The sequence below is a fragment of the Prunus avium genome, chromosome 4, assembly GCF_965620075.1.
Source record: "Prunus avium chromosome 4, drPruAviu1.hap1.1, whole genome shotgun sequence".
Classification (NCBI taxonomy): Eukaryota; Viridiplantae; Streptophyta; class Magnoliopsida; order Rosales; family Rosaceae; genus Prunus; species Prunus avium.
In genome coordinates, this window is record NC_142287.1 from 35320478 (window position 1) to 35344340 (window position 23863).

The window sequence follows — 23863 nt, forward strand, 5'->3', positions numbered from 1 at the left end:
GTATAGATAGACCTTTTAGAATAGTATAGCCGGGCGGCAATACTACGAAATTTTTTTTTTCTTCCAAAAATAGTATAGTGACACGTGGCGTCTAATCGCTGGAGGGCCCTTTTAATAAAAATTAAAAAAATAGTAAAGCCGGGCGGCTATACTCTGCGTTTTTGAAAAGTTGAATTGTATTGACACGTGGCGCCTAATGATTGGGGTCCTCTTTTTTTTATACATATAAAATAGTACAGCCGCACGGCTATACTCAGTTTTATAAATTTTTTTGGGGACGTACAGCCGCACGGCTATACTATTTTACGAACCCTTTAAGTAGCATAATATGTATTTCTCTTTTTTAATTACTTTGATTAGTAATTATGTTTTAGTTATTATTTACTTAGTGAATATTGAAGGAAAAAAAGAAAAAGAACAATTGAATTCCTATTTATTAAGTAATATAATTCATGAAATGAATTAAAATATTTAATACTAATTATTCACTAAATAAATAATAATTAAAATATAATTACTAATTTAACTAATTAAATCAGTCAAATCTATCATTTAATTTCTAAAAATAAATTTTTAAAAAATTAATTTAACCTAAACATCCTAATTTTATATTTCATTTTTTGTAAAAGACCTCTCCCGACGAAATTTCGTCGGCGTAGGTTATTTTGTCGGGAGAAACCTAATCCGACAAGTATTTGCCGGCATAGACCTATCCCGACGAAATTTCGTCGGGAGAAGTGTTTCCGTTATTTTTAAAATTTTTTAAAGAAAAAATACGAAATTAGTTTCTTTAAAATATAGTCTTATACATATATACATATGTATGTACGTATTTTTCAATAATACATTCGTATTCTACACACGTCTACTATTTTTTAAAAAGCAAACGTACAATAGTCGTATTTTACATGTACATACGTATTTCTAATGCTTAATACACATATTTTTTTACAAAATTTTTAGTAATTCTCACAAAGTTCACGTATTATACAAATAATTCTCACATATTATTAAATACGAATAATAGATGTTATAAAAATTATACTAAAATATTGTATAGTGACTTATTAATATCTACTTTGGATATGTTGAAACTAGCAAATTAATATCTATAAAGTACAAGCTAATGAAACTTGGAGGGTCCTCTTTTCTTTTTTTAATTTATATATTAAATAGTATAGATAGACCTTTTAGAATAGTATAGCCGGGCGGCAATACTACGAATTTTTTTTTTCTTCCAAAAATAGTATAGTGACACGTGGCGTCTAATCGCTGGAGGGCCCTTTTAATAAAAATTAAAAAAATAGTAAAGCCGGGCGGCTATACTCTGCGTTTTTGAAAAGTTGAATTGTATTGACACGTGGCGCCTAATGATTGGGGTCCTCTTTTTTTTATACATATAAAATAGTACAGCCGCACGGCTATACTCAGTTTTATAAATTTTTTTGGGGACGTACAGCCGCACGGCTATACTATTTTACGAACCCTTTAAGTAGCATAATATGTATTTCTCTTTTTTAATTACTTTGATTAGTAATTATGTTTTAGTTATTATTTACTTAGTGAATATTGAAGGAAAAAAAGAAAAAGAACAATTGAATTCCTATTTATTAAGTAATATAATTCATGAAATGAATTAAAATATTTAATACTAATTATTCACTAAATAAATAATAATTAAAATATAATTACTAATTTAACTAATTAAATCAGTCAAATCTATCATTTAATTTCTAAAAATAAATTTTTAAAAAATTAATTTAACCTAAACATCCTAATTTTATATTTCATTTTTTGTAAAAGACCTCTCCCGACGAAATTTCGTCGGCGTAGGTTATTTTGTCGGGAGAAACCTAATCCGACAAGTATTTGCCGGCATAGACCTATCCCGACGAAATTTCGTCGGGAGAAGTGTTTCCGTTATTTTTAAAATTTTTTAAAGAAAAAAATACGAAATTAGTTTCTTTAAAATATAGTCTTATACATATATACATATGTATGTACGTATTTTTCAATAATACATTCGTATTCTACACACGTCTACTATTTTTTAAAAAGCAAACGTACAATAGTCGTATTTTACATGTACATACGTATTTCTAATGCTTAATACACATATTTTTTTACAAAATTTTTAGTAATTCTCACAAAGTTCACGTATTATACAAATAATTCTCACATATTATTAAATACGAATAATAGATGTTATAAAAATTATACTAAAATATTGTATAGTGACTTATTAATATCTACTTTGGATATGTTGAAACTAGCAAATTAATATCTATAAAGTACAAGCTAATGAAACTTGGAGGGTCCTCTTTTCTTTTTTTAATTTATATATTAAATAGTATAGATAGACCTTTTAGAATAGTATAGCCGGGCGGCAATACTACGAATTTTTTTTTTTCTTCCAAAAATAGTATAGTGACATGTGGCGTCTAATCGCTGGAGGGCCCTTTTAATAAAAATTAAAAAAATAGTACAGCCGGGCGGCTATACTCTGCGTTTTTGAAAAGTTGAATTGTATTGACACGTGGCGCCTAATGATTGGGGTCCTCTTTTTTTTATACATATAAAATAGTACAGCCGCACGGCTATACTCAGTTTTATAAATTTTTTTGGGAACGTACAGCCGCACGGCTATACTATTTTACGAACCCTTTAAGTAGCATAATATGTATTTCTCTTTTTTAATTACTTTGATTAGTAATTATGTTTTAGTTATTATTTACTTACAGTGTGTTTGGATGAGGAAATTTAAAAATACAAATGATTTCATAAATGATAGAAATTAAAATGACGGAAATTAATGTTCTAGAATTTGTAAAGTTTTTTGTTTGGGTGACGGATTTAAAACACGGAATTTAACCTTTATTTGAAAAGTTATCTTTTTAAAAACTCAATCTCTCTTGGGATTTTAGAAATGACGACTTTTAGATGGAATTTAAAGTTGGGATTTATGATCACCAAATTCCATGTTTTTTCCCACACGGAATTTCTAAATTTCTATGTTTTTTTTATCCAAACACGGGAATTGGTTCATGTCAATTTAGAAATTCCGACTTTTGTCAAAATTTCAAATTTATTTCCCTCATCCAAACGCACCATTAGTGAATATTGAAGGAAAAAAAGAAAAAGAACAATTGAATTCCTATTTATTAAGTAATATAATTCATGAAATGAATTAAAATATTTAATACTAATTATTCACTAAATAAATAATAATTAAAATATAATTACTAATTTAACTAATTAAATCAGTCAAATCTATTATTTAATTTCTAAAAAATTAATTTAACCTAAACATCCTAATTTTATATTTCATTTTTTGTAAAAGACCTCTCCCGACGAAATTTCGTCGGCACAAGTCTCTTACACCTCTCCCGACCAAATTTCGTCGGCATAGGTTATTTTGTCGGGAGAAACCTAATCCGACAAGTATTTGCCGGCATAGACCTATCCCGACGAAATTTCGTCGGGAGAAGTGTTCATTTATTTATTTTTAAAAATTTTAATTTTAAAAATATAAAATTAATTTCTTTTCTTTTGTTTTTTGGATAACATCTTTAATTTAATATATGTAATTAATTAATATCTTATCCTTTTTGAATTACTTTAATTAGTAATTATGTTTTCATTATTATTTGTTTGGTGAATATTTATTAAGTAATATAATTCATGAAGTTCATTAAACAATTTACCAATTATTCACTAAATAAACAATAATTAAAATATAATTTCTAATTTAACTAATTGAATAAGGCAAATATATTATTTAATTACTAACAATAAAATTTTAAAAAAAAAATAATTAACCTAAAAATCCTAAGTTCATAATTATTTATTTTTTTAAAAGACCTCTCCTGACGAAATTTCCTCACCAAAGATATTTTCGTCGGGAGAAACCTAATCCGACAAAGTTTTGCCGGCATAGACCTATGCCGATGAAATTTCGTCGGGAGAAGTGTTCATTTATTTATTTTTAAAATTTTTATTTTTAAAAATATAACATTAATTTCTTTTCTTTTGTTTTTTGGATAACATCTTTAATTTAATATACGTAATTAATTAATATCTTATCCTTTTCGAATTACTTTAAGTAGTAATTATGTTTTCATTATTATTTCTTTGGTGAATATTTATTAAGTAATATAATTCATGAAGTTCATTAAACAATTTACCAATTATTCACTAAATAAATAATAATTAAAATATAATTACTAATTTAACTAATTGAATAAGGCAAATATATTATTTAATTACTAACAATAAAAGTTTAAAAAAAATTAATTAACCCAAAAATCCTAAGTTCATATCTATTTATTTTTTAAAAAGACCTTTCCCGACAAAATTTCGTCGGCCGAGGTATTTTCGTCGGGATAAACCTAATCCGACAAAGTTTTGCCGGCATAAACTTATGCCGACGAAATTTCGTCGGGAGAAGTGTTCATTAATTTATTTTTAAAATTTTTAATTTTAAAAATGTAAAATTAGTTTATTTTCTTTTGTTTTTTTTGGCAAACATCTTTAATTTAATATATGTAATTAAGTAAAATTTATCCTTTTTGAATTACTTTAATTAGTAATTATGTTTTAATTATTAATTTTTTAGTGAATATTTATTAAGTAATATAATTCATGAAGTTAATTAAAAAATTTGCCAATTATTCACTAAATAAACAAGAATTAAAATATAATTACTAATTTAACTAATTGAATAATGCAAATATATTATTTAATTACTAACAATAAAATTTAAAATTAATTAATTAACCTAAAAATCCTATGTTCATATTTATTTATTTTTTTAAAAGACCTCTTCTGACGAAATTTCGTCGACAGAGATATTTTCGTCGGGAGAAACCTAATCCGACAATGTTTTGCCGGCATAGACCTATGCCGATGAAATTGCATCGGGAAAAGTGTTCATTTATTTATTTTTGAAATTTTTAATTTTAAAAATATAAAATTAGTTTCTTTTCTTTTGTTTTTTGGCCAACATCTTTAATTTAATATATGTAATTAAGTAATATCTTATCCTTTTTGAATTACTTTAATTAGTAATTATGTTTTCATTATTATTTCTTTGGTGAATATTTATTAAGTAATATAATTCATGAAGTTCATTAAACAATTTACCAATTATTCACTAAATAAACAATAATTAAAATATAATTACTAATTTAACTAATTGAATAAGGCAAATATATTATTTAATTACTAACAATAAAATTAAAAAAAAAATTTAATTAACCTAAAAATCCTAAGTTCATATTTATTTATTTTTTTAAAAGACCTCTCCCGACGAATTTTCGTCGGGATAAACCTATTCCGACAAAGTTTTGCTGGCATAAACCTATGCCGACGAAATTTCGTCGGGAGAAGTGTTCATTTATTTATTTTTAAAATTGTTAATTTTAAAAATATAAAATTAGTGTATTTTCTTTTGTTTTTGGCAAACATCTTTAATTTAATATATGTAATTAAGTAAAATTTTATCCTTTTTGAATTACTTTAATTAGTAATTATGTTTTAATTATTATTTTTTTAGTGAATATTTATTAAGTAATATAATTCATGAAGTTAATTAAAAAATTTGCTAATTATTCACTAAATAAACAAGAATTTAAATATAATTACTAATTTAACTAATTGAATAATGCAAATATATTATTTAATTACTAACAATAAAATTTAAAAAAAATTAATTAACCTAAAAATCCTAAGTTCATATTTATTTATTTTTTTTAAAAGACCTCTCCTAACGAAATTTCGTCGGCACATGTATTTTCGTCGGGATAAACCTAATCCGACAAAGTTTTGCCGGCATAGACCTATGCCGATGAAATTTCGTCGGGAGAAGTGTTCATTTATTTATTTTTAAAATTTTTAATTTTTAAAATATAGAATTAGTTTGTTTTGTTTTGTTTTTTGGCCAACATCTTTAATTTAATATATGTAATTAAGTAATATCTTATCCTTTTTGAATTACTTTAATTAGTAATTATGTTTTCATTATTATTTCTTTGGTGAATATTTGTTAAGTAATATAATTCATGAAGTTCATTAAACAATTTACCAATTATTCACTAAATAAACAATAATTAAAATATAATTACTAATTTAACTAATTGAATAAGGCAAATATATTATTTAATTACTAACAATAAAATTTTAAAAAAACTTAATTAACCTAAAAATCCTAAGTTCATATTTATTTATTTTTTAAAAAGACCTCTCCCGACGAAATTTCGTCGGCAGATGTATTTTCGTCGGGATAAACCTAATCCGACAAAGTTTTGCTGGCATAAACCTATGCCAATGAAATTTCGTCGGGAGAAGTGTTCATTTATTTATTTTTAAAATTTTTAATTTTTAAAATATAAAATTAGTTTATTTTCTTATGTTTTTGGCCAACATCTTTAATTTAATATATATAGTTAAGTAATATCTTATCCTTTTTGAATTACTTTAATTAGTAATTATGTTTTCATTATTATTTATTTGGTGAATATTTATTAAGTAATATAATTCATGAAGTTAATTAAAAAAATTATCAATTATTCACTAAATAAACAATAATTAAAATATAATTACTAATTTAACTAATTAAATAAGGCAAACATATTATTTAATTACTAACAATAAAATTTAAAAAAAATTAATTAACCTAAAAATCCTAAGTTCATATATATATTTTTTTAAACAGACATCTCTCGACGAAGTTTCGTTGGCAGAGGTATTTTCGTCTGGAGAAACCTAATCCGAAAAAGTTTTGCCGGCATAAACCTATGTTGACGAAATTTCGTCAGGAGAAGTGTTCATTTATTTATTTTTTATAATTTTTAATTTTTAAAATATGAAATTAGTTTCTCGGCTAAAAAAAAACTAAAAAACCGCGTATAGCCTCTCGTCTATACTATTTATATATAAAAAAAAGAACCGCCTAGCGATAAGGGGCCTACGTGTTAAAAATAGTATAGTCCCACAACTATACTATTTTAAAAATAAACATATAACCGGTTAGGTGTACTATTTATTTTTTTTTTAAAAAAACGAGTATAGCCGGTCGCTTATACTATTTATAAAATAAATAAAAAATCCGCCTATTTATTGGGTTCCCAAGTGTCAAACAAGTATAGCCGTTCAGGAATACTGTTTATTAAAAAAATTAAATCAAAACAAGCCCAGTAAAGCTGGCCGGCTATACTATTTTAAAAAAAAATTATAATAATCATGTATAGCCGCTGGCTATACTATTTATATATAAAAAAACACCTATCTAGCGATTAGGGGCCACGTGTAAAAAAAAGTATCTCCGCCTGGCTATACTATTTTTAAAATAAATATAAAAACAGAGTATAGCCGCCTGGCTATACTAGTTAAAAATAAAATAAAAACCGGATATAGCCGCTCGGCTATACGATTCATAAAATAAAATAAAAAAATCCGCCTAGGTATTAGGCATCCACGTGTCAAAACAGTATGGCTATACGGTTTATTAAAAAATTAAAACAGAAAACCCAGTGAAGCCGTCCGGCTATACTATTTTTAAAAAACATTTAAAAAACCGAGTATAGCCGTTCTGCTGTACGATTTATATATAAAACAGACCCGCCTAGCGATTATGGCCCACGTATCCAAAAGAGTATAGCCCGTCGGCTATACTATTTTTAAAATAAAAAAAATACCGCGTATAGCCGCCCGGCTATACGATTTATTGAAGAAAAAAAAAGTATAGCGATTATGGCTATACGTATCCAAAAAAGTATAGCCGTTGGGCATCTATGTGTCAAAAAAGTTGAGCCGCTCGGCTATACGATTTTTTTTATAAAAAAAACCGGAGTATAGCCGCTCGGCGGTACTATTTTCTTTTAATTTTAAAACTCGTTGGAAAACCCGAAACTAGATATAAACATAATGGGTTGATTGAAAAAAAGACATCCTAAACATAATGGTGGAACCGTAATTTCTCAACTAACCGATAATAAACAAAGCCGCGAGATTCCGAATGGCCAACCGAAAGATCGGCCACCTCAAAACCTCAAACTGAACCAAAAGCTAAAACCCTAGCCCCAGCTGAAGTCTGAAGCGAGCTCAAAACCCCCAAAATTCAAAAACCAAGGCCAACAACATATCATCACATAAGGATGTTCATGGCGAACCGACGGCGCCTCCAAGTTCTGACCCGCCACGCCTCAGCCCTCTTCTCCACAAACACTACATTCCAGTCCCTCCAAACTCCACCTCCCCTCCCCATCTATCAACCCCTCAAAACCCTCACCTCCAAATTCCCTCTCATTTTCACCAACCCCGATCCCAATTGGTCGCAAATCCGCCATGTCTCGTCGAGCCGAATCGGAGATGTGAATGAAGACAATGAGCACAGTGAAGAAGAAGATGACGATGACGACGATGATGATGACGATTATTATGATGATGATGAAGCAGTTGGGGATAGTGAGGACGAGAGTGTTTCTGGGTGCGGCTCGAAAAGGGAGTATACTGCGGAGGAGAAAGAGGCGGAGGCCGCCGCTATTGGGTACCAAGTGATTGGGCCTCTTCAGAAATCTGATAGGGTTTTCAAACCGTATGAACCGGTTTTCGCTGTGCTTCAGGTTCGTGTCTGGTGGTTTCACTTTATCGTTTGCCATCAATGAGACTGTTAAAAATGGTGAAATGGGTTTTGGTTAATGTGATTTGTTATTGTTCTTGTAGATTGGTTCGCATCAGTTCAAGGTTAGCAATGGGGACTGCATTTTCACTGAAAGATTGAAGTTCTGTGAAGTGAATGATAAGGTAGGTACAGATTTATTGTTGCCCATTGTGTTGTACTGCATTTACCCAAACAAATGAATGTCAGTATTTCATATTCTCGGAAATTGAAATCACAAGTTCATTCTGATATCCTGTAGCTGTACAATGTACTGGTGTTATATTCATAGGAAGTAGGGAGATTGAATTTCTAGTTATTCCCGTTTGTTATTGACCCTTATGGTGCTACTCTTCCTATACGGCATTGCATTATAATGAAACCTGTGATACCAATTTCCTTGTAATCAGACATTCATCCGGCAATGCTAGTAGTGTAGTATGGAAGCCAAACTAGTGAACTTACATTCCACTTTCCTCTAATCTTTTGTTTCTGCTTCTTCTAGCTTGTTTTGTAATAGCTCTTCTGATGTCTGTTTCAGAACTTAGATAAGTAGATGAAACAAGGGCTTTATTTTCTCTGGGGAGTTTGATGATTTTGCCTAGTTGTCAGACTATATGAGATCAAATTGTTGTATCACTTCGTATTTTCTTGTGGATTTATTTTTTCTAATTTTATATATGAACTCAATTATTTAATGGTTCAAATGCATTTAATGGTTCAAATGCTTGTCTATTACAGTTAATATTGAACAAGGTTCTCTTGCTGGGCTCAAGTAGTCAGACAATAATCGGTAGGCCCCTACTACCAGATGCAGCAGTTCATGCAGTTGTTGAGGAGCACGTAAGTGTGACACCATTGTTTCTTTCTTCTTACTATGTGCGCGTGAGTGAGTAGGTACAACCTATGTCTTTCTTGGCATTACCAATGTGGATTGGAGAACAGGTTCTCTCATATCTTTTGTGGTATAATTTTATTTCTTGAGAGGATTTTCCTCTGGAAAGAAAAAAGCTAGAGTAAAGAGTGTGCTTCAGATTTCTTTTTTCTTATTTGTTTGTTTTTTTCTTCACCTCAGGCATTAGATGCAAAGGTAATTATTTTTAAGAAAAAGAGAAGGAAGAATTACCGTCGAACCAAAGGACATCGCCAGGTATGTTTAGAAATCCCTTGTCTAAACAGTCATAATGTGTTTGTCTTAGTACATTGATTATCGTTTTACTTGGAATTTTTTCAGGAATTGACAAAGTTGAGGATAGTTGATGTTCAAGGGATTGAGAAACCAGAAGTCCCTGAAAAGCCTCCAAAAGCACCTGGTAAGAAGCCAGAAAAGGTTGCCGTTGCTGCTTAGGAGAAACATTCCCTATGGTTGAATATTGGCAATAATGGCATTCCACTCATAAGGTTGTGCTTTATGGTGAGCATGATCAGATTCCTACGTTGCTCCATGCTCATTTTGGGATGTCATTCGAAATAGAGATTTAGATTGAACCAGAGGTGGTAGGTGTTGTAGGATTTGTTACACAATTATTTGTGTTTTGTATCTTCTGTATTTAGAAGTGCAAATTGTGAAACTGTGAGGTGAATGAATGAGTTTTGTTCCCTAATAGATATTTTCTTGGCCCTCAGTCTTGACTCTTGAGTTTTGCTAAAGTCTCTCAATATCATGTAACTGCATTATTCCAATGTGAACGAGGACGCAACTCTGCCTGAACCATGAGTGGGATTCTTGCGCCATTCCTTGTAGTTTGTAACGAATCCCTGACTACGGTCTGAATCCTACATTGAATCGACTTGTAGGTTCTATTGAATTGTTAGAAGATTCAATGTTGTACTTGATCATATGTCCAAATAGATCGAAGTTACATTTAACGAAGTAGATCAAGCTCTTTCTTTCCTTAGCTTAAAAGGTGACATCATTGGTGGATGCTATGTACACATGTTTGGGTTTGGACAACTTTTACTAGTGTGTCCTGTTCTGTTCAGTGATATGTGAAACACTGGGAAAGCCATTTGCATTTGGGTAAGGGAAAGCAGGGCCCTCCGTCACCACAAATAAATTATTGTCTTTAGATTGATTGCTGGAGAAAGTGTAAAGAGTGGCAATGACTTGAATGAGAGAGAGACAGAAAGAGAGGGAAATAGAAGGCTGATGGATTGCTGTGTAAACAGAAGATTCAACGGGCTTTAGTGCGACCCCAAATTCTGGAATCAACGTTTGGTTTGGTGCGCAACTGGTGCCTTGTTGTATGCTTTTATTCATTTCACTTTTTCTACTTATTGTGTAATTTATTTTGGTCAACTCGCAGAACCTTGAAAGTGGTTTCTAGCTTCGATGGTCCATCCACCAACACAAAAAGCTTATTAAACCAAGTTAGACTTGAGTTCCGAAGTATACTGTGACAGCCCAGGTTGCGTTTAGAGAAATTACAAAGCTGAGTAGTATTTACCTTTGAAAAAGCTGAGTAGTATTTACCCAGGTTGCGTTTAGATATTGGAGGACGAAAAATTGAGATATAAACCCTTTGCTTTATAATGAGCATTTGGTTGCAGTGTAAACTTTCTAGGCTAAAGCTACAATCCAATAAGGGAAAAACTTCACCGGTAAAGGTCTATTCCGTCGAAAATTTGTCAAAGAAGAACAAATAGGCCGGGAATAGTCTATCGAGGTGAAAATTTGTTAGGAAGGACAAAATTCGCCGGGAAAGGTATGTTTTGTCAGGAAAGAACAAACTTCCCTGTCTATCCCGGAGAAATACCACTGATGAGGCTGGCCTATTGTTGAAGCCTACTCAATCTATGGTTGCTGCTTTAAAATTAAGAAACCCTACCCCATATGGCACTTTATAAGAACAACTGTCCATGGTGCATAACTATTTTCCCAACAGAAGACACAGCCAAATTCAGTAGCCATTTGATACAAGATTCACACACGTTTCAAATAATACTATATTTTTGTCTTTGCAGACACAATGACAGCACTAAGTTCCTAAAGAGACATATCTGATTAAGATAATACAAAGACCCCTCCAATAATTTCATAGACTACTCAGTCAAATCTGTCTGCTCTGCACCATAAAAAATGTCAAAACCTCAACATTTCAAATCCAGACAATTCATTCATGTAATGAAACCTTTGTAGGGGACACGCTCACTCTTTCCGAAAACGACTTCGTTTCTTTATACATCAATTTTAATATTTTCTATAAATTCATAAGGCGCATCAAAATGGAAGGAAATTGCTGGAAAATGAGAAGAGCCCTCAAAATGGATGAGAGTGAGAGAAGGAATAACATCAATATATAAGTTCATTTTGAGCGTCCCGTCTTTATCAAACCCTACTAACAACAGTAGGAGGGAAGGAAACAGTCCCATCGATCCACAAAAATTCATTATGCAAATAATGCTGTGAATGGACTAAGCAAACTGCAGCACATACATATCTATTTCGTTGACCCCAAAACCTGATTAGGATGAGTCTTTCACTTTCGGCCATCATTACCATTTGGCTCTTTTCTTATATACCCCCCACTTCATTGGCTAGGGTCCCACAAACCCCTTTCAGCAAAGGCCTTCCTTCTTATGTATATACATATATATATATATATATATATATATATATATATATATATATATATATATATATATATATATATAGAAATTCTCTTATGCGGACATCCGGACGTTATTATCGTGCGGACGCAGTGTATTTTGTATTATCCCTCTCTGTTTTCCTGCCTGTTTACAATAGGATCCGAACGATAATAACGTGCGGACATCCGGATAAGAGAATATATATTAGCCCTAATCCCCACCATCAATCTAATGCTATGCTTGAATTTGATTTTCTTCTATGATCACCCACTCCAATCTGACTTCTTTCCATGCTTGTATTGACATTTGTGAACTTCAACTCGACCTTCTTATATACTCAAGAATTATTTCGCATTCATAAGTTTTTAGAATCGGTGATTCAAATTTGAATCCTCGTCTAAAAACAAACGGACGTTTGAGTTAAAAATTTGAAAAAGTGGAAGCAATAATGCTTGGGGATAGGTGGAGCTTGTTTAGAGGTAATTTCGTGACCCCAACTCATCCACTTTCTGCATATGATTTTGTTTCATTGAAGCCTAATACGTGTTGGTTTGGGCGGTTGATGGGTCGGCTATCGATTTTAGTAATACAAGAATATCCCCTTCCATGAAAAAAGTGCTTTTTAAGTGGATTCACTTTCTTCTTTGCCACCTATAAATCCTCTTTCAACTACAAAGTATATATATAGATGCAAAGAGTTGGGCATTTCCCTAAAAGCACTTTGCATCCCACTTTCAATTTAATATGATTATGCTAATGGAATTCCCTGTCACAATAGTTTCTCCACTTTGATTAATCTCACTCACACAGATACTCATAATAAATATCCATTACCAATCCTAACCTACTTTGTTAACTCTTTTTTACTTTTTTTATCCCAAAATATGATCGGATGACGATAGATTAGCATAATATCTTTCCTTTTCTTTAAAAAGATTAAAAAAATTGAAGTATTGGGCCAATAATGACCACTAATTAAACAATTAAATATGAAAAATATATACAAATACATGTTTATATAGCTAGGTCATCTGCAAATGGGTGAAACTCTCTCTGCCGTTTGGTTCATGGGAAAGGAGGCATAGGAATGGGAATTCAATTGCTTTCCCATGTTTGGTAAGTCCGGGAATGGGAAACGGATTCCTGGCACATGGGAAAGTAGGGGGGAAAGTGATGCCCCCCTCTTAACTTGGGTTTTGCTTTCCCTCCTCATGGGAAAGTTTGGGAAAATGTGCCAACATTCAATGCACAATTTTCATGACTATTTTGTCCCTATGAACAATTTATAATTACAACGTATCATTAAATGCATTCTTTTTTTATTTGATTTAATATGGGTATAATTGGAAAATTATACAAATTTTGTTTTCCATTCCTACTCAAAACAAACATGGGAAAGAAAACAAAGTGAAATCTCCCGATTACTTTCCCAACATTACCAAACGTGGGAAATGAATCTTTCATTCTCATTCCTTGGGAAATGACATGGGAATTGATTTCCCCTCAAATCCATTCCGTGAACCAAACGGGGCAGTGTAAAGTTTAGGGAGAGATTGGTAAATGGGTTATGTACACGTGGTGCGTCGAGTTTCATTGATTTGGAAGAGAAGGTGATCACTCCACCAATTTTGTCTCTCTCAACGATTAAAAAAAAATATATATTTAAAAAAGATATCGAAATTATGTTGTAGCCCACCTTCAACGGCAAGGATACAGACTACTGCTATAGTTGGGACAACTTTGCTCCAAAACCACATGTCGTATATCTAATAACCAACAATAGAAATGGTGAATATATAGGGTTGATTTCAATTAATTTGATACCGTACAGTTGTACGTTTAAGGCATGTTTCCCCTTACGTTTTTAATTTTAACATTGAAGTATCTTCAAATTGAAAAATTATTGCAATGTGATTTTGACCGTTAATTTGGCCATTAAAAAAACCATTAAATGATGATGTGTCATTTGTGGAGTCCATTTTTACTGCTTATGTGTCATAACATATTAATAAAAAATTGATATATTATATATATATATATATATATATATATTATATATTGCAGAGGGAATTAGTGAATGAATAATATTATTCCACTTGTTGATCTAATCTGCGCTGCATATAGAACTAGAGCTTTAAAAATGCAAAGAACATTGCTATTTGTGACAGCAAATGTTGTCATTGAGGAAAAAAACAAAGGGAATGAGCCTGTGGATCTTCGCCCTTTACCTCTCTAAGAATTAGTGGGCGGTCCTAATTATAATTTGTATATGCTGCACTGCATGTACGTATACGTACTACAGGTATAGCTAGTGCTTTTTCTGATCACCGCACCACTACTTCTTAGTCTTTTTGTAATGCGATCGAGTTGGTAATTAATTAATAATTAGAGCACTAATCATCACAGCAATCAATAACCAGAGAAATGAGCTAATAGAGAAAATGATGCTGTAAGTCACCCATGTTACTCATGCATGCATGATTTATATATATATATATATATATATATATATATATATATATATATATATATATATATATATATATATATATAGAAGGGAGATGAGAAAAATCCCAGCATGAATGGAAATTTGAGGATATACTTGTTGTGGTAGATCAACTAGCAAGCAATACCAAGCTTGGCTCCACTTTGCTGTTGTAGAGATCAAGTGTGTCAGTGGATGGGTCGGGTTTGTTTTTCCGGGTCAGAATGAAACTTCATAGAAAGAGAGACAGTTCTAGAGGAGAAAGGCAATAAAAAGAAGCTAGGGTTTAAAGAAAATGCACTTTGTGCTTTTTCTAAATCAACCACAAAAAAGTACACACACCTACTATGCCTTAAATCGGTGAGACTATATATATATATATATAAACTTTAGTTAAGATTCAGAATATCTTGGAAGAATTTGGATTTGATTATAGGCCAGGCATTTCAAGTCGGATTTGAATCCAATCGCATTGCACCTCTGACTAAAACCTAAAATGCACTAAGACACAATCTTAGAGAAACAGGGAAAACAACAAAAATATAATAAATTACCTTGAAATATTGGACATTGGCTGGCTAGCTAGGATATGTTGGAAATTGCCCTCATCAAAAGGTCGGTGCACAATGGGGCAAACACGACTATATATAATAATAATAATATATATATATATATATATATGGTTCCTTGGGAGCCGCCGGGGGTCACCTATAGAATTTGGAGTCAAATCTAGGGCACATACGTTTATATTGGCAAAGTGCATGGAACAATAAGTGCAACAAAGAGTTGGCACTTTGAATTCAGCCAACTTACGTGTGGTTTTCTAAGTAGGATATAAAGGTAGTTTGATTAGGAATCAGTCATTTTCATTGCCCGTGGCTTTTTGGCACTCTATCTGCCTTTCCAAATCGGCAGTATCTTAGTGCTCTTATTATTATAGTTTAACTTTGATGTCGTTCCAGTTTTTGCCTCAAAAAGGAAGGAACCAACCAGGTTGGTACGTTTTTGGTTTAGGGTTTGGTCATCCGGTTCATTTTAATACACATACGGTGTATGTTAAGTTAACACACACGTTTTTCTTCAAAACAATTTTGTAAGCCAACCAACCAAAGAATGTAAATTGAATCACTACCTAATGTGTGGCTTCTAACTCTAAGCAAGCACTCAACGCTTTTGTTGAAAGCACTTTTATAAGAAGCACAACAAATTTTTTTGGTTAAAATCTATAGTGTTGCTCTAAAAAGCACTAAAAGATGAAATGATGATTTTATAACCCAAAACACTTTTAAGTTAACTTATTTTGTTTATGACCCTAATATGAAAAAAAACACTACATAGTTCATAACCCCCCCCCCCCCAAAACAAAATCTATACAGCAAAATCTTTTTTCTGTACAAACTTAAACCACAACCAACACAAGTGCTTTGCATCATCTTTGTAAAAGTACTTGCAAGTTGCAACCTTTACTACATGTGTGTACTATGTTGGATAAAAGCAAGCATATTCTTCATGTCACCTATGCCCAATTACTGCCATATATAGTCTAATTTACAATATTCTTGTTTTTTTTTTTCACAATTATTTTTGTTTTAATCAGCATATGCATTTTTGGATATAATTAAGCAAATAAATATTAGAGTTGGGTAATCTTATGGCTGATCAAATGTCACAAGGGTAGCAAATACGGGTTACGCCAATTGATCAAGACAATGTGTAATCTCCCTCGCACCAAATTCAAAACAGCGTACGTTAATATCGCTATGTCAAAAAAGAAAAAAAAAAAGACAAGGGTAAAGGGTAAAGTAGTAATTTGATAGTGTGTTTAGTAGTTGGGAGACTTAACAATAGTATTTGTGTCTGATACTGGAGAGATACTGTTGGTATATTCTTCTCCCGTATGTCTCTTATATCCAATTGGCTGTCACAGACACACGCACTTGAAGCCTCCAAAACATCTCACACTCAACAACGCAAAACACACAACCATCGCCAATCGAAACCCAACATAGACACATACACAAGGAGCTCTCTTTGTCTCTTTGCGTGTCGTGCCACTGTGTTTGCAATGGTTTCGTGGTTCGGTCGTGGCGTGGAGGACGGGTTTGAAACAGGGCCTCTCTGTCTCTGAATTCTCAGCTTTTTCTTAACCTGTGACGACCTTCCTGAGAAAATGAAAAGTGAGAGAGAAAGTGCAAGAAAGTGACGAAAATGAGACGGCTGATGCTCTTTCGAGGAGTTTTGTTCTGGGTCGACTTTCTATTGTCAGCTTTTGGTGGCTTTCTCATGTTTTCTTCTGGGTATTTTTGGTTGTATTCATGACTTTTTATGCGGCTTTTCAGAGGCTGTTAATGGTACACTTGTTCTCTCTCTACATATCTCTCTTTTCTTTTCATCAATTGTTGTATTCTATATTACACACACACACGCAACGCACACATATATGCCATGGTTTTAAGTTTCTTATTGAATTTTGAACTTTTATTTTGGAAAAAGAAAGATTCTGGGTTTAATTTCTTGATGCGAACGAGTTTAGTGTACCAATTACATTTCTAATTTTGTTTTTTTTGGAATAAATGGTTAATGGGATAGAAGGAACTTAGTATGTAAATAGTTGTATAAAGAAGTTGATGGGTTCTGGAAATTGAATATTTTTGGGTTGCATGTTGGATGCATGAGGTTTAGAAGAAATAAAATATGGATGTCAAGTTGAAGTCCCAGTAACAGAATGGGGAATGAAAAGTATGAATCTTTTTGTGTTAGTGAAATTTGTGAAGGGATTCGAGAGCCTCAATTAATCCATACATGAATTTGTAATTATTGGGTGGAAGATGCTTGATTCATGTACCAAGTGATTAGTTGGAGTAAGAGCTTCTCTCTGGTTTTAATTTTTGCTCTCCTTGACAGATTTTAAGTTAACCGGCTTGTGTTTCCAAAATGCTCCTCCAATTTAAATTTTGGACACTGAAAGTCTAAAATCCAACTCTTTTTCCAAGCCATCAAATCTGTATGCAATCTCAAGTACAAGCAATAGCAAAGCTCCAACTTTTAAGATTGCAGCATCATATAACACTTTCTATCTCTCTCTCTCTGTATCTATCTCTCTGAATTTAGATTTCTAAATTTTCTCTATATGGAAATGAAATATTGCAGGTTTCTTTGAATCTTTACAGAAGATAGTAACAATAAAATAATAATAATAAACTACCCAAAAAGAGCACATGCTGAAGATGCAAAATTTCCAGAAGATCCTACTTGTGCTGAGTTATATGAAGATCCTGCTTCTTCGTCTTCTTCTTCTTTCCTTGAAATTTGGTTGTTTTACCAAGTGTTAGATCTCTATCCATTTGAAGTCATTCCTTTCATGCACAAGAAACTAAAACGATTAATGTGAAATCTAAATTACATGTTCTGTTTTCTGCATCTACTTGTGTAGCCCCTTCTCAAACGTTTCTCTCTTAAATTCTGGAGGACTGTTATATCTCTCTGTTTCTATTTTCTTGTCACACTAAAAATTAAAAGGTGGTATTGATGCAGGTTTCCCGGAAATGTTTAACTGCTTAAAGAAGCTCTTATGACTTTTGGCATTCACAAATGGCTATTTTATAGATTTCTTAGAGTACTCCTGCAGTAGTGAGGCGATGTTGTTGCTGGTTATATGGAAACATCATACTTTTAGAGAAGCTCCCAAGATCTTTCGCAGTGACAAATGGTTGTTCAGCTACCTCTCTGAGAGATCACCCAGTATTTGGCTCTGAACTGCAGTAAACCAAGCGCTAAGATAGATTTCTGTTGGGTGGATTGAACTTTGTTGATCTCATTCCTGCACTCTGTTGGTTAGTTCAACTCTTGAGGCTAACCTCCTTTGGCAGTGGATAAATCCTGACAGAAACTTTGGCTTCCTTTTGGGGCAAATCTCCTTTGGCAAAAGAGACACACGCACATGTGTGTGTATGTCTCTCTATATATATTATATTAACAAGTGAAAGTTCAGCTCTGTTGGGCAAATCTCCTTTGGCAAAGTTACTTAAGTTCCCTTTGGTTGGTTGATTTTATTCCGTAGTGGATGAGAAGAGTTCTTCTGTTTAGTTGTCATCAATTTATCTCGAACTCCAGCCTTGCTTTAGAGCAGATCTCCTTTGGCATTCTGCTTGCTATTTCGGGAAGCTTTACCTCGACCTCTGGGAAAGATATCATCTGGCAGTTGCAATTCCTTGATACTTCTGCAGTTGGGAAAATCTCCTTTTGAAGTTTGTCGTGGGAAAATTTATTCTGGTTGAAACTTCACTCCACCCATCGGGCAAATCTCATTTGGCATTTTGAGTCCACTGTTGACTCCTGTTACCCCTCTGTTGGGCAAATCTCCTTTGGCATTTGGAGTCCTCATTGACTCCTGTTATCCCTGTAGGGCAAATCTCCTTTGGCATTAGATCTCCAGTTGTAGTGGTGAAAGTATCCTATTGGAGATACTAGCACATTATCCGTATCAAATATCACAGAGGATTGTTGTGGTAATACTCATCATTTCATCCTTTGGAGACTACACGAACTACCGAGTTCTGTGCTTTCTTTGGCAATACCGATCTCCAAAAAGATCTTGGTTTTTCAATCAGTGAAGATTAACCAAGTTTCTCTGGAGAGCTTATATTTTTATTTTGTCCCATTTTGCAACTGAGGTGAGAAATCTCGCACATGGACTCTGTACTCCTTTCATTCATTTTATTTGGATTTTTTTCTTTGTTGTCTTGTAATCATGCTATACATACATGTACACATGCATTCGTAAATACATATGAAAACATACTCTTAATCATATTGTTGATATTGAACTAAGTTGTATATCCATAGGCAGCTGAAGAATGGATGTGCTCCTCAGTGACTCTGATTGGGAGAGTTTTAGTGAGACTGGTAGTAGTGAGGATCACGAGGAAAATGAATATTTCTATGGCGGACATGCCAGTAGCATATTGTCTAGCCTGGAGGCTACCATTGGCAAAATTGATGACTTTCTCTCGTTTGAGAGGGGATTTATGTATGGGGACATGGTGTGCTCTGTAAGAGATCCATCTGGACAAATGGGAAGAGTGGTTGGGATCAATATGTTTGTTGATTTGGAGACTGTTAATGGAAATATGATGAAAGATGTGAACTCCATGAACCTATTAAAGATCCGGTCCATTTCAGTGGGGGATTATGTTGTTTGTGGTCCATGGCTTGGAAGGGTGGATAGAGTGGTCGACCGTGTTACTGTTGTCTTTGATGATGGGACGGAGTGTGAGGTCACTGCTGTCGATCAAGAGAAGCTCTTGCCCATTTCTCCAAACATACTTGAAGATCCACAGTACCCATATTATCCAGGACAGAGAGTGCAGGTCAGGCTTTCAACTGCTTCCAAGTCAACTAGGTGGTTATGCGGTAACTGGAGGGAAAATCAAGATGAGGGAACTGTTCGTTATGTGGAAGGAGGTTTGGTGTATGTTGATTGGCTTGCCTCTGTTCTCATGGGATGTGATTCAAAATTGCCTGCTCCTCCACGTGTGCTCGATTCAAAAAAGTTGACTTTTTTGTCATGTTTCTCTCATGCAAACTGGCAGCTTGGGGACTGGTGTATGCTTCCAGTTAGTGACCGTAAAGCTATCATGGAGCAGGCTTTTCATAATGCATCTACTTGTGAGCTCATTAACCAGCACAAGAAATCAGAAAGAGGATTCAGGAGAAGAAACACTAATTCAAAATTTGAGGAAATCTTTGTTATCATAAAGACAAAGACAAAAGTTGATGTTGTGTGGCAAGATGGTAGCCACTCTTTGGGCTTAGATTCACAGACATTAGCTCCAGTAAGTGTTGTAAATGATCATGAATTTTGGCCTGAACAGTTTGTCCAGGAAAAGAGTACTTGTGATGATCAACACTTGCCTAGTAGTCAAAGATGGGGTGTTGTGCAGGGTGTGGATGCAAAGGAAAGGACAGTAAAGGTGCAATGGAAAACTATCACTGCACCTGAAGCAAATAATTCAGAGGGAGAGCAAATGGATGAAATTGTAAGTGCTTATGAACTGGTTGAGCACCCAGATTACTCCTACTGTTTTGGAGATTATGTGTTCAGGTTGGTCCAGAATCAGTTTGATGAACAAGCTGATAAAAACTATCCAAACACAAAGATTGGCATGAGTGAGGAAGCTGCTCCGATAGACGAGAACTGTGGTGGGGATCAAGACAAGTACACTGATAAATGCTACCTATCTCACATTGGAAGTGTTACGGGCTTCAGAGATGGAGCTGTGGAAGTGAGATGGGCTACTGGTATTACAAGCACGGTATAAATTTAAGCCATTATTGTTTGTTTATTCATCATTCTGTTTGTTAAATGATTTCGAGCTGGTGTTGGTTTCCCATTAGATTTTGATTTCATTTATAAAAAAAAATTTGGTCATTGTTACAGGTGACCCCTCGTGAAATTTTCCGGTTTGACAAACATGAAGGTTCAGCTGGAATCCCTGCAGAAGATGACATTGAGGACTTGAATCGAGCTATGATTCAAAATGAAAAACAACCTTCTAACCTGAAAGGAAAGGTACAGCCATCTCTCTCTCTCTCTCTCTCATGCACGTACGAAACAACAGCAAACTGTTCGTGGTGGCATTTTTCGGTTTCCACTTCGCTGGGTGGGAAATGTTTTTGAAACATTGGGTTGCATTTGAAGTTCATGAAATTACTGTTGAATTGGGTTGCATTAACAATAGTTGGCTCACATCCTAACAGCTTAAGTTTTTTGGAGCAACGGTTATTTAACAAAAACTTAACCTGGTATTATAGCAAAAGATATTGAGTTCAAATCCATGAACACCTCCCAATTTATGTTGGGGTCAACATGTTTGGTTACCTTGGGAAGAGGCCCACACATTAAAGAATTATTTGTCTGCATTTTAACAATTTAAGCTTTTCCAAACAATTGTAAATCATCCAAAAACTTACAGTATTGCTTCCTATAAACTCTGAATATCCTGTATTGTTTGCATTGTCCTCCCAACAAGCTGAATAACGTTTCTATGTTCAGGATTCATTGAATTTGGATGATGCCAGTAAAGGTTGCAAAAAGTACACAAGGGAGTCTAGTTCCTATTTCCTTCCTCAAGCTGCTATTGGATTTTTCACAAGCATAGCTGCGAATCTCTTTGGATCCCATGATTCCGCATCACTTTCAGGTCCTTCACCATCAGTCTGTATTTCTGAAGTTGGAAATGAATCTGAGATCTCCCATGAGAAAGGAATAGTGGAAACTTGTGACCTTTTCACTAAGCCACATTCAACGGCTGAGCTGGAAAGATTTGGAAAGAAAATTTTGATTGAGGAAGGCAAAGAAATTGAGGGGAATAGCCTTCCACATTTAAAAGCCAATGAGACTGCAGATCAGTTCAGGCAATTTGACATGGTTTCTGACTGCTCAGACCACAATTTTCATGGTGCCAGCAAGGAGTTAGCATTATCTCAGGTTAGAAACTGGATGAAATTTCCATACAAATGTACCACTTCATATTTCATACACTGAGGATGGTCATAATTCTTATCCATTTTGTTCCCTCGTAGGTGAAAAGAGGCTGGATGAAAAAGATTCATCAAGAGTGGAGCATCTTAGAGAAAGATCTTCCTGGTTAGCACTTCATCTTCTTTAAGTTTAATTTTTAATGGTTTTCATAGCATGAATTGTAACATAGAGCAAGACTTGATTGGGAAGCAGTAAATATATAGACGAATTTCTGTTGGTTAGGAAAACTATGAACTGATAACTGAAGGGATATTCTTATTCTAAGTACTTTTAACACTAACTAGAGGCCCCATACTTAACTTTGCTGTCATCAACAGAAAAAATCTATGTCCGTGCGTTTGAGGAAAGGATGGATCTTCTGCGGGCAGTCATTGTTGGTGCACCTGGAACTCCATATCATGATGGGCTTTTCTTCTTTGACATTTATCTTCCTCCAGAGTATCCTCATGAACCACCTGTAAGTATTTACATGTGGTTGTGCAGTTCTGTTATTTACATTTATGGCTATTATAGTGAGTGCTAATTTAGTGTGTCAATCTTAAAATTTTATGCAGTTGGTGCACTACAGATCTGGTGGTCTCCGTGTCAACCCTAATTTGTATGAGTCTGGAAAGGTCTGTCTCAGTCTTCTTAACACATGGGCGGGTACGGGCACTGAAGTTTGGAATCCAGGGAGCTCCACCATTCTTCAAGTTCTTCTCTCCCTTCAAGCCCTTGTGCTTAACGACAAGCCATATTTCAATGAAGCTGGATATGATCAGCAGGTGGGAAGAACTGAGGGAGAGAAAAACTCAGTAAGCTATAATGAAAATGCCTTCCTCATGACTTGCAAGTCCATGCTGTACATACTCCACAAGCCACCTAAGGTATGATAGTTGTTTTGGTAATATGATTTTTCCCTCAGGGTCATACTGGATAAAGATAGTGTTCCTCTGTAGTCTTTGACGTGAAGTCACAGAAAATCATACTTTTATAAGATCATTGAAATTGTCTTGTTTGGTAAGTATGGATTGTAACTTAATAATGCGGATGCAGCATTTCGAGGAGCTTGTGGTGGAACACTTCACTCGGCGCTCCCAAAATATTGTAATGGCTTGCAAGGCGTATGTGGACGGGGCTCCAGTAGGGTGTGCTGTTGATTTTCAGAAAATGGAAGATAAACATTGCAAGGGAAGCTCTACTGGGTTCAAAATTATGCTATCCAAGCTCTTTCCAAAATTGGTAGAGGCTTTCTGTGATAAGGGAATTGATTGCAACCGGTTCATTGGGCCAGAGAAATGAAAATGGTGCAAAAGTTGTAATATAAAGGTAACCAAGCAAGACATTTCTGTCATGTGTATAAATAAGACCGTACACTTTCAATCTGTGTTTGGTGAAAGATTGGTCATGCTCATGTGTATTTCTGAGGTTGTGGTTGTTTGCCAAAAAAGAAGAAAAAAAGAAAGAAAGAGAATCTATGGTTTGTTTGTATCTGTTAAAAAATGACTTTGTAAGATTTGTTATTCTGTATTATACACTGTCTTGCATACAAAATCTATGAAATAAAAAAGCAAGAGTTGAGTTTGTGTGAGATGGTTTAAGAAGGTAT

At 33.7% G+C, this 23863-nt stretch overlaps 2 protein-coding genes across 2 annotated transcripts; both read left to right on the top strand.

Annotated features, from left to right (window-relative positions):
- The first annotated feature begins 7980 nt into the window (after positions 1–7980).
- NFD1 (Ribosomal protein L21) lies at positions 7981–10281 on the top strand. The gene is made up of 5 exons (XM_021970217.2): positions 7981–8621; positions 8722–8802; positions 9398–9499; positions 9732–9806; positions 9891–10281. Exons 1-5 carry the CDS (start codon positions 8154–8156, stop codon positions 10002–10004), a joined length of 840 nt encoding a protein of 279 aa, XP_021825909.1. The 5' UTR covers positions 7981–8153; the 3' UTR covers positions 10005–10281.
- A 6370-nt stretch (positions 10282–16651) lies between these two features.
- PHO2 (phosphate 2) lies at positions 16652–23845 on the top strand. Its single transcript, XM_021970149.2, has 9 exons — positions 16652–17083; positions 18267–19405; positions 19578–21046; positions 21172–21303; positions 21787–22221; positions 22317–22380; positions 22593–22732; positions 22830–23141; positions 23311–23845. Exons 3-9 carry the CDS (start codon positions 19589–19591, stop codon positions 23554–23556), a joined length of 2787 nt encoding a protein of 928 aa, XP_021825841.2. The 5' UTR covers positions 16652–17083; positions 18267–19405; positions 19578–19588; the 3' UTR covers positions 23557–23845.
- Positions 23846–23863: the final 18 nt, after the last annotated feature.